General features: G+C 38.9%; 1 protein-coding gene across 1 annotated transcript in view; it reads left to right on the top strand.

Moving 5' to 3' along the window:
* The first annotated feature begins 724 nt into the window (after positions 1-724).
* The window catches only part of LOC130929539 (frizzled-3-like), a 44,587-nt gene continuing 33,885 nt past the window's right edge, over positions 725-11,426 (top strand). The window contains exons 1-2 of the mRNA XM_057856789.1: positions 725-917; positions 3,386-4,162. Coding sequence (XP_057712772.1) covers positions 3,878-4,162 — 285 coding nt within the window. The 5' untranslated portion in view covers positions 725-917; positions 3,386-3,877. The remainder of the gene's footprint in view (positions 918-3,385; positions 4,163-11,426) is intronic.

The raw sequence follows: 11,426 nt of genomic DNA, 5'->3' as shown, positions 1-11,426 counted from the left end.
GGACCAATCAGCGACGGGCGGGACGAGGGACTTGCGCACGGAAATAAATATACGAGGAGAGCGGAGTTTATTCAACATGGCTAGCGCGAGACACTGTTGTCAATGACATGTGTCGATGTGTTTTTGGTAATTTAAAACTGATTTTACCGTGGATTGGAACATATTCTCGGCTCTCCTGGTCGCCATCTGTGTTGTTGTGGAGACGACTTCCGACGCAGAAGAGTGACGTTGCTCGTTAAGAACACGTCACGCAAATAAAGGAATCTGATTTGTCGATTTATTTTGTACTTGCTCGAGAGGCCGTTAATGGGCTGGGTCCCAGACTATACTCTCAGTGTTTGAAAAACACAGGGAGAATAGTCTGGCCATGCCAGGCAATGTGAAGCCTGCTTCACTTCTAGGTCCATTAAAGCTTTTCTCCAATAAACACGCATACTACAGTGAGGACCCCAGTGACAAGTAGTCGGGAGAATCTGAGATGTTCACATTTGATTGGCTAAAATTTTAATAGCATTTAAAAATAACAAAGGCTATTTTGGCTACTTCTGGGAAATACTGGCCATTACTGATGTTTTTAGAAACATGAAATTCTGTGTTTTTCAAATTACGCTGTAATGGTAGATGGTAAATGATGCTGTCGTTTAAAGTCTCCCTGTATTAAACGAATGATTATTATAGGATGTGTTGATTGGAAGTCATTCACGAAAGAGTGAAAAATAAAATGTGGCGACCAACCCCGCTCTCCCCTAAAGGCAAACGTCTTCAGCAGCTTGTCCACTTGTGAATGGAGGGGTGCGCGGTCACGTTGATTGCGCGCTCTCGCTGCATGCGCTGCAGCCAGGCAAGCAAGCAGTCAGCGGCGGACAACGACTGGAGCGCTGCAGAGAACGGAGCACCCGGACCACTTTTATTGCGAGGTAAAATGCTTCTAGTAGCGAATCTTTGTGGCTGCTATGACGTCGAAAGCGCCATTTAAAATGGCAGGACATTGACATGTTCATGCGACAGCCGTCCTCCATGATTGATGTGCTTTCAAACGGAGAAAGCGAGGCATGAGGAACAGAGCGGGGACGCGACAGGTCGTCCGCTCTTTCACACCACACGCTCTGTGGCATACAAGGTTAGCGTTCTTAGGTGGACCTCAGGTTGGGGTTTTTGTCATTAGCATAAAGGTAGCTAACTATCCGGTCAAGTTGCTTCGCGCTTAAAGGGCTACGGAAGCCCGCTTGGCGCAGGTGTCCTTTAATTAACCACGCCGTTTATTAACATTATATTATAGTTTCGCAAAGTTGGCAGGGGAGCGTTTATGTTGCCCGGCCAACCAAACACAAACACGAAAGAATTTTGTGTTAAGGGGTGGGGATTACCATAAATAGATGATACCTGGCGAGTTTAACCCTTTATAGGGAACTCATTTAACTCATTGGCTGCCTTTAACGGCGCTAAACGTCGAATCCATCTCTCCTCTCCAAGTCAGAATGGATTGGACGTCTATCGTCGTCAATGGCAGTGGAAGATATGTATTTATAGCCACTCATCCCAATTAAAATGAATTCCATTTCTGTCTTCGTCCATAGCAGGTAATGTTTTAAATCAGGGGTCCCCAGACTTTTTCCTGTGAGGGCCCCATAACTTTTCCCTTCTCTGATGAGGGGCCGGGGTCAGTTTGTAACAGAAAAAGTATGACGATTGCAGGAGTGCCTAGATGTAAAAAATATTGTTTTTTCAGAAAGCCACAATCAAATAACCCTTTCTGGATTTGTCACGGAACAAAAGTAAATAAAATAAAAATAATATAACATAATAATAAATAACAAAAACACTATTAATTAAATAGATAATAACCAAATAACCCCCTCTGAGTTCTTCACAGAAAAAGGCCAGGAAATAAATAACACTTGAGAGAGAGAAAAAAAAAATAAATTCTAAATGCTCTCTGATATTGTTCAGGGGGCCGGACCAAATATGGAGGCAGGCCATATCCAGCCTGCGGGCCGTAGTTTGGGGACCCCTGCTTTAAATACTCATTCATTCATTCATTTTCCGAGCTGCTTATCTCACGAAGGTCACTGGGGAGCTGGAGCCAATCCCAGCTAACTATGGGTGGTAGGTGGGGTACACCCTGAATCGGTTGCCAGCCAATCGCAGGGCACAAAGAGACAACCATTCGTGCACACACTCATACATACGGTCAAGTCTTCATTCAGCCTATCATGCATGTTTTTGGGATGTGTGGGGAAACCGGAGTACCCGGAGAAGACCCATGCGCTAAAAACTATTACAACTTTGAAGTGTTTTTGGGAACCCAAACATATATTGTTTTTTTAAATTAATTTTAATTTTAATAATTTGTTTTGAATAACCTTCTATTAATGCATTTTAAGTAGTCACACATTTATATAAAAATTACGATTAATAATTTAAAAAATTGTCTATTGCGTGTAGCGCTGCAATGATTAATCGATTAACTTGAGTAATTCGATTAGAAAAAAGCTTCGAATTGAATTTTGCTGCTTTGAGTATTTGTTTAATTAAAGTGGCATTGTAATGGTTTGTTTTGAAAATGTTTGCATTTATTTTTATTGATTTGGGTGGATACACTGCCCTCTAGTGGCAACAGTGAATATGACATAACTCATTTATCATGGCTGAATCCAGCTGCTCCCTGTTAAGAGCAACATAAGGTCAGTTTTTGTTTGAGCTAATATGTGTTTTTAACGCATTCGTAATTTAGTTTATAGGTATATTTAACAGTTTTTTGTGGGAATATGTGTTTGAACGATTTGTTAAGAGTATTGTAAAAAAGCCGTTAGCATTTTGTAGCTTTTAAGCTAGCAGACTTTTGCTATGCGAGTTAGCCAATGGTTCTCATTTATTTTTTATACCGTTTGAGGTTAAACTCCGGTATTTTCATTTTTTATTTTCCTAATCCGATTACTCGATTATTCGGACTAGTTCGTAGATTAATCGACTACTAAAATAATCTATAGCTGCAGCCCTAATTGTGTGTGTGTATGTATAATATATACAGTATGTGTGTGTGTAATTGATATGTGTGGACATCAGATTTTTTTAATTACCAAAAATTGTCAAGTTTCCCCAGGTTAAATATGGCTTACATCTGCTTCATTCATATCATATCATGTTTTTTTTTTTTTTTTTTTTTTCTCCAATTCGTGCCGCTCAAATGTTTGTGAACAGGCTGCCAGGCCTTGACACAGGATGCTACACGCCACCAAATAGTCCACTACTTTACATCTAACATTTAAATCTGTGTTTGTATATTGACAAGGAGTTGGCTTGCGAAGCAATGCAACCTGATACAACGCCCATTCATCTTGTTTGATCATTGACGCGTCCTTTCTGTGTGCTTTTAAACCTGCAGGACCTGCTCGAAGAAGCCAGAATGCAAAGAACCTTGAGAACAAAGAAAATTCATCCGAAGGTGGAAGAGAAGATGGATATCGGGGCCTTGTGTGTTTCGTTAAGGTGTTGCTGGAGGCGAGGGTGATCAGACAAAAGAAGGACCTACAACCCAGACGATCTGTTCTCCCTCCTCCTTCGTCATCATGGAATAAACAAGGAGGTGGAGAATGCTGCAAGATGCTCTGCAAGCCAGCAGCAATTGGCGACGCAGTCTAAAGGCTGAAAGTAAATAGTGGAGAACAAGAGGCGGCTTCTTTCGTGCTGCTTTGTCTTGGCGCGCCAATCAGTGGGGCCTCCATCTTCCTCCATAATGTGCCTCTTATTAAGAGGTGGGATTCTTCTTTTTAAATCCCCATTGAGTGAGGACTGGGTTGCCTCCAATGCAAAGAAGCCTTAAAACCAATTATCAACCACGCTCAAGGCCACAGTTGATCGTCTCAGCTGTATAACAATGCAGGAATCATTTAAACGAGAATGTATGGGATACTACAAGACTGCGCCGATCTCCATCAGGCAAAATGTCTGTTTAGCGCATTTCCCCATCCCACTCTTCCTACTCATCTTACTCACGACTTCTCCGGCTAGAAGCATACACATGGAGGCCATCGAGAGCCACAGCGAGTTCAGCTGTGAGCCCATCCGACTACGAATGTGCCAGGATCTGCCTTACAACACCACCTTCATGCCCAACCTCCTCAACCACTACGACCAGCAAACAGCCGCGCTCGCCATGGAGGTACGTGCATTGTTGGCGTAGTACGGTATTGTCACAGAGCGCTGCGAAATTGGATAGCCGCCGCAGGGTATTGAGGGGCTGAGTTGTAATTAGAGCGCATTGGCAGGTTTGTTGAAAAGTGTAAAGCAACAGCCTGCAATGTTTCACATTGTCGTGTCACGCACCTGCTAAAAGGAAACAAAAGAGCTCAAGAGCTCAGATGTGATTACGCATGTGAAGGGGGAAAAAAACCTCAACAATGCAGCCGCAACCAATTCATAGTCGACAAATTGGTGGCTTTGCCAGGAGCTGTGGTGTTGCGTTTCCATTTGTGTATTGATCTGTGTCAATGAGCATTGTAATGTCCTTTGCAAACACCATTAAATCATCCATTGTTCATCCTTTGCACAGCGAAAAAAAGCTGGCGATTTAGCCTCACAGATATTTTTTAAAAATTACTGACCACTTCAGTAGCACTAAAAACCTATTTTTGACATTAATACGCACTTGCGGCTGTCTTTTCAAGGCCATTTAGACCAATCTTCAGCTCTTAGAAAGCCACACAACACTGACAAATGCAAGTCTTAATCACTGTAGTTACAATATTTCCCAATATCAAAAATTAATTCAAAGAAATTAGTCACAATTCACCCCCCAAATCTATGGTCAGGTCCGCTTATGTGGCAACAATAACGTTAAATATGGGTAAGAATTGTCAAAACAATTTGCAATATTTCATCACTGGGTCAAAATTGAAAACAAATGTATATAACGTTTAAACCAAAAGTAAAAGTTTACAATAAAAAATCCACATTTTAAATGAGAAATTATGTGATTGAAGTCAAATCAATTTTGACGAACCATACCGGATGCTAGAGTACCGTTTAAATGGGGCCATTTAAACTAAAATTTGGGGAAAATACAATGACATCTTGGCTGTTTGTTGACATTGGCATTTTAGAGACTGAAAATGCAAATTTTAGAAATGTCTCAAAGTAAATCTTTTTGAAAATTATTGCATTATTGTTGTAGACTTTCAAAATGAAGGTGCATGCCAATGTGTAAGTACATCACCACGGCTGTGTGTGTGTTCTAGATAATATAATGCCTCTTCAATGTTCATTTACTGGAAGCAGTGTAGACTTACTATTCCCAAAACTAATTCTCAACACAATTACACTCCAAATATATATTTTTTTAATAAGAAAGGGATAACAAGTAGTTTCTACTTAAAATAAAAAACAACAAGGCCCAAAGGAACCATCCTTATTGCACCAAATTATGTAGCACATACTCCCCCAAACTGTAATTGTTTGAACAATACATAGGCAATATGATACTTGGAGACACACAGGTACTCGTAGTCAGGCATTGAATATCAAAGAGTTACAAGCAGGTGATCTGCCTTGGTCGTATTACAATTGTGTCTTCCAGCTACATGTTACTGCTGCCGGAGACATGCATGGTTGAATGTGTGCAGTCACTGAGATACTAGTGATCTTTTTTGAATGAGAGGCGTTGAAGACTGTGCACTAAGTGCCACCTTAGTAACAACAACGACCCAAAAATGTTTGGTGGTGTGAGAGCGGGGACCTTGCATGCAATCGTTGATGGACAGTATCATATTACAATTCTTTCTTCTTTTGTTAGTCCTCACAGAAGTGAGGGGTAGATCAAGGTGTGGCTCATTAATTGTCGCTAATAACTATTTGTAAAGGAAGTCAATGTGTTTTTCTTTTTTTTGTGGTTTTTTTTGTTTTAATCAGAACGTCTCACTTTTGTAGAGACTCAGTTGTTTTCTGAGAGTCATCATCCTGGTTTCGCTTTGTTTTGTCTAGAATGCGGCACTGGTGTAAATTCCGTTGGATAACAGAGTAGTCAATTGACTTAAATCTACCTCCAACTGAATGACGCTTACTGAAAAGCAGATGAATCCGGACCTAGGGCCATTCTTAGCTGTTAACTTTCATTGTTTGATATTTGAGCTATTTTTACCACTGTTTATATGGAGGAGAAGTCACTAAATGTGGTCTTCAGACAGACGGGGTCCTCCATATTGCACAATGCTGAATTTTATGCACTGTTTGTTCACTTTGTCAAAGACTTCACTCAGCAAATTAATGCAGCTAATTCCCCAGTGGCATGTCCAAACATGGCTGACTGGAGACTGTGAGGAGCATCTGTTAATGAACTCCCTTTGACCCACATGACGACGTATCCTTGTAACAGACACTCTGCAGCCCTCTGGCCATAGAAAAAGACTGCTCCCTGAAAATGGCCGAGCCGCAACTTGAACCCAGCTAGCATTCCTACCCGCCTCTGTTCGAACCAGACCAAGAAATTCAATAATACCTCTTGAGGCCGTGAGCGACAGAACAACTAATGTGTTGAGTTTACAAACATCTTCAGTATTTAATGAGTTGCAACCGTATCACAACTTTCTGCATGTGTTGCCTCTGTTTATACATATAATTTCTAGTTTTGTTAGTTTCCTATTCTGTGTTTGCATCAAGCAAGCGGACTTATGTTGAGCAACGTGATATAAAATTCAGAACAGTAATTATCTTTTATTTTTAGTTTGATTGCTAACTTCAATTGGGAGTGGCAATCAACAGCTTACAAAGCGTTTGGCCTGTTTTTGTGTAAAATTGTCAGCTGCATGTTGTGAAGTTTGCTACCACCCTCTACTTTTTATGCTTTCAAGTCAAAGAAATAATCAATAAAGCGACAACTTGTGTTTAGTAACTCAGTCGCAAGTGGAGGTACTATTTGGATTTAAATTAAAACTTGCATTGAAAGATATGAAGAATCATTATTTACATTTTTAGACTGCCCGGAAAGAGGGCTGAAGAAGTCATTTGCTTTTGTTTCCTCCACAAGAAATACAAGAATCACTCAAATTGCTCCTCCTCCGTTTTTCAGTGACAAATCTGGATGAAATTTGTAGGTATATTCTAAGGATGTAAATGCATCGATTCATGCATTTTTTTTTCTTTTTGGTCTCATGACCTATTAATTGTGGATTGATTAATTGTAAATTTGCTATACAGTTACTTCAGTTATCCAAAAGATAGAAGTATTGCATTAGATATTGTTTGACTACCGGGCGGTCATAATTTGTATTAACTTGTTTTTCATTTAAATTGGTATCAGGATAGTAAGATAATTATTTCTGACATTTTTGCAAACATGTTTTATTTTAACAGGCATTAAATCTTTGTTGTGGTGTTTTTTTCAATAGAATCAGCCGACTGGAACAAATGCCTTTTTCAAACACACCACAGAAGAAAGGATAACTTTCATTAAGGCGTTGCGGTCTCCCCCACAAAATCCTTTACCAACACTTGATGATCCTTTCACACGCTTGTATGCATTTTGAAAATTCTTGATACTGTAGACACGGGAGTTAAACTACCACTGACAAATTGGCGTGGATTATTGTAGGTGTCTTTTCGAAACTGCCACCACTGTTAGCAGCTACTGTAATCAGGTTCTGGGTCTGTTGGGATGGCAAAAAACCATTCACGCTTGTAATAACTGCATGAATTCTAAATTTCAGTGGTGATATAGATTATTCCCTTTGTTTAATCTCTTAACCCACATTTATTTAGATTTGATGAAATTTATTTCACGGAACAAATGTTTTTGTTTTATGCAGTGCGATAGGCTAATTTACATTTCCTGTGTGTGAGCGTGATGGGGAGGTTAATGGTGCCAGCTGTCATCCTTCACTACTGCTAACTAGCTGCTAATCTCTTTCTCAGTTGCACAATGAAGACATTGATTTTTACTGTCTAATCTTTCACAATAGTCTATAAAACCTGAGCTACAGGGTGTGAGAGATTTCAAGCTAAAAGGCTATTAGGCTAAGTACCGCTATAATGGCAGAGGGCTGTACAAATGGCAAAATTCAGTCTTTGAGAGTACATCACTTCAGCCAGTCTGTCCATCTGCCACAGTATTTTATGGTTCCCAGAGGATGTGCCAGAGGTTGGGACGCTATTTCACTTTCATGGACTTTGTATGTTGTAGATAATCATGAAATCTGCTCTCTTAAGCAATGTGTAAAATTTAATGCCAGTTGACAATTTTTTAAGAGCTTTTAGTTAGACAACAATAACTTTTTTTTTTTTTTTTAAATATATAATTCTGTCTGAGTCATTGCACAGGGAATAGTATTTTATGGGCTAATTATCAAAATTTTATTTCTATATATTCGTTTTGTTTCTTTTATAAGAGATATTTTTAATGTCCTCCCCCAAAATAAGAAAAACATCATTCCCAGTAGCAGACCAAAGTTGGGAAGATGTTGGATCAACATTCTGCTTTTGATCTTTCATCGTTGAATCAACGTCACTTTTGCACCTTCGATTAATGTTGTTTCAAAGTTTAAATCCTTACAAAACCTAAACATCATTTTGATTATTACTAATATTGGAACAACGCTGAATCAATGTTATGTTTTCGACCAAAACGGCCGCTCATCCATAATTCTATGACTTTTCAATCATATTTCCTGGTCAATCAGAAATCAGCTATTTGTCAACATTAGTTCATCAACTAATAAAATGATGTTAACCCAACCATCGCCTGACATACCATAGAACAACGTTGTTTCAACGTCACTTTGAAAATTTCGATGTCAACCATACTGATGATTTTGATTGAAAATCAGCATTTGTTCAATGTCCGTCTGCTATCTGGGTTGTCAGCTCCCAATAAAATATATATTGTATTTTGTTGCATAGTTCATAGATGTCTGTATAAACAAATCTATTTCACTACTTGTCATACATATCATTGTGAATACTTTATTACATACTCAACACTGAATAAGTAAAAACTCGACATTTTACCAGTTTGGTCTAAAATGAGCAATTTTAAGCCAAGATTTGCCTTTTTATAACCCAGATCAAGAGGTCACAAATAAATTAAGCATAAAATTCAACCACCGAATTCTTTTTGTGTTCCACTCAGAAATGCAAATATAATTTGACACTTTTTGTCAATTGTGTGCTTTACTGTGTTTTTCAGTTTCTATCCAAAAGGGTATTTTCATCAGTTTTTTTGTTGTTTGTTTACATTCAATTATGGTTTACCCAGAATAAAACATGATTAATTATTTGGCATAGCTGTGTCATTAATTTGGCATATACACAAGTTTTAAATGAAAATAAAATTTACTATGAAACTAATCTTTTATTTAAAACTATATTTTCTGCTTTAACAGGATGCCACATAGTTCAGGATTGCTATCCTGTCTTCATACGAGACAAATTATATTCCTCCTAGTCCCAATTTGTATTTTCTTCCTCCTGGAATAGTGAAAATTTTGTCTTAAAATGGTAATTGCAGACATCCAATCTTGACACCTAAAGTGTATGCGAATGCAGACAAACATCCTTTCATTCAGGTGGGTTCTAGTTACATTATACACAAGTAGCCATTTGACAGTAATGGCATGCTAATGTGGTTTGGAAGAATATGATGCCTTGTTAGGAATATTGAGCCGAGCTGGTGCTCCTTCTATCACACTTTATATTGACAGTTCTCAGCCCAACTCATAAAAGAAAACTACAAATGGATGATTGACAGTCAGGCTGTTGTGTAGTAAATTAGTGTTAAAAGACACTTAGGAGCTTTTCTTATCCCGCAGGACCACCCATGACTATTAACTCCACCTACATAAGACAAAAGAGCTCAAAAGATTTTTTTTTTCTAATACTTTAAGCTATTTACATGATCACAGTGACAGTCTGTATACTGTATAAGTACACTGTACAGTGTCCTTATTTAGTTTATATTGTAAATAAATGTTGTTGGTTCACACTGTAGTTGAATGGGAAAGCTTATGTTGTTGAAGTTCTACAGCAGCCTGAAAAGATTTGTAAGGGGAAAAGAACAAAGTGAGAGTAAGTTTATTCTTTGTGCGTTGGACCAGAAAGTGAATTTAAGGACAAAACAGGCGAAAATGGTGGCAGAGTGACAGGTTGTGTAAAGTCTTTAGAGCCCTACTGTCTCCGGTGTTTGTCTTTCTCTCAGCATGGAGCCTGTCCTTCAAAATTCAACTTGCTAAGCTTAAGAAGGGCCACCCCGGGGCCACGAGGTCCCCGCAACAGAGAGAGAGCTTGTGTGAGAGAGTTCACGACTTGTTGCGCTGAAGTGTGGTCTGCTGTGTCTTTTATCCTATTGTGTGCGAAAGAATTGAGTTTTAAAAAGTGTGAGTTATTTTCTTGCAGCGTGTGAGTGAGTTTCTGCGTGCTTGTCGGGTACATCTGAAGAGGAGGACTATTCACCGAGGCAGGGACAGACAGGTCCTCATCCCGTTTAAATGTTTCTGTTTATTCACGTTCAACTGTTGATTATCATGCTTATTCTCACAGAGTCTATTGAAGCTGCCAACCCAAATGAAGCAATCATTTATTTATGCTCAGAACAAAGGCACTGCCTGGTGCTGCTTTTTTGGCAGACTGTTCCCATCGGCATAGCTGCCACTGCTGCTTATCCAGTCCCACAATGGCAAGTTAAGCGAGATTTAGGGAGACATTGTTCAGCTGTTTCATGGCTGAAACACCGTTCGGCTGCCCACTAAGGCCTGCTGTCAGTTACTGCTTTCCAGAACAAGCTTAGGTCACACCACCAGTTTCTGATGTGATACAGTTAGATACACTATACAAGAGTATATTTGCTCTACTATTTCAATTAGTAGATATCTCAAGTCAGGCATGTATCTTGTAAAAAAAAAAAAAAAAAATGGTCATGGCATTTTGGAAATTCTGTTATATCAATTTATGCTTTATCACAAAATGATGGTTAAGAACAAGTTAAGTCTAAATAATTCAAATTGTGTTGAAAATATGTTCATTAAATGTAGTGTCTAGCTTCCGCCAGCTCACGTTAAGCTTGTTACTGGACAGAAAATTGTTTTACAGTACTGTGTATTCAGCCATTATTAACATCATTATATTTTATTTAATTATATCTGCAAGCTAGTTTGTACCCTCATAGAATGTCCAATTATCTGCTTGATTATATGTGGAACCCCACAGTAGTATTCAGCTACACACACTTTAATAAAGCTTATCCATGTTTTATGGACTTAATCTGAACCTGTGACCCAGACTGGAAAGTAACTGTGCATGTGCGCACGCGTCAATTTGAGCATTCTGTGTTGTGCATGTTGGAAATGGCAAAAGCATGGAAACACGTTTCGAACCCTTACGGCTGGGCAATTGATCAATTTCTATTGATCAGTTTGACTTTATATGTCAACGCAATTGCAGCC

The sequence above is a fragment of the Corythoichthys intestinalis genome, chromosome 1 (genome assembly GCF_030265065.1).
Source record: "Corythoichthys intestinalis isolate RoL2023-P3 chromosome 1, ASM3026506v1, whole genome shotgun sequence".
In the NCBI taxonomy this organism is placed as follows: domain Eukaryota; kingdom Metazoa; phylum Chordata; class Actinopteri; order Syngnathiformes; family Syngnathidae; genus Corythoichthys; species Corythoichthys intestinalis.
The sequence above is the reverse complement of the archived record's forward strand: the minus strand, read 5'-3'. Positions and strand labels throughout refer to the sequence as shown.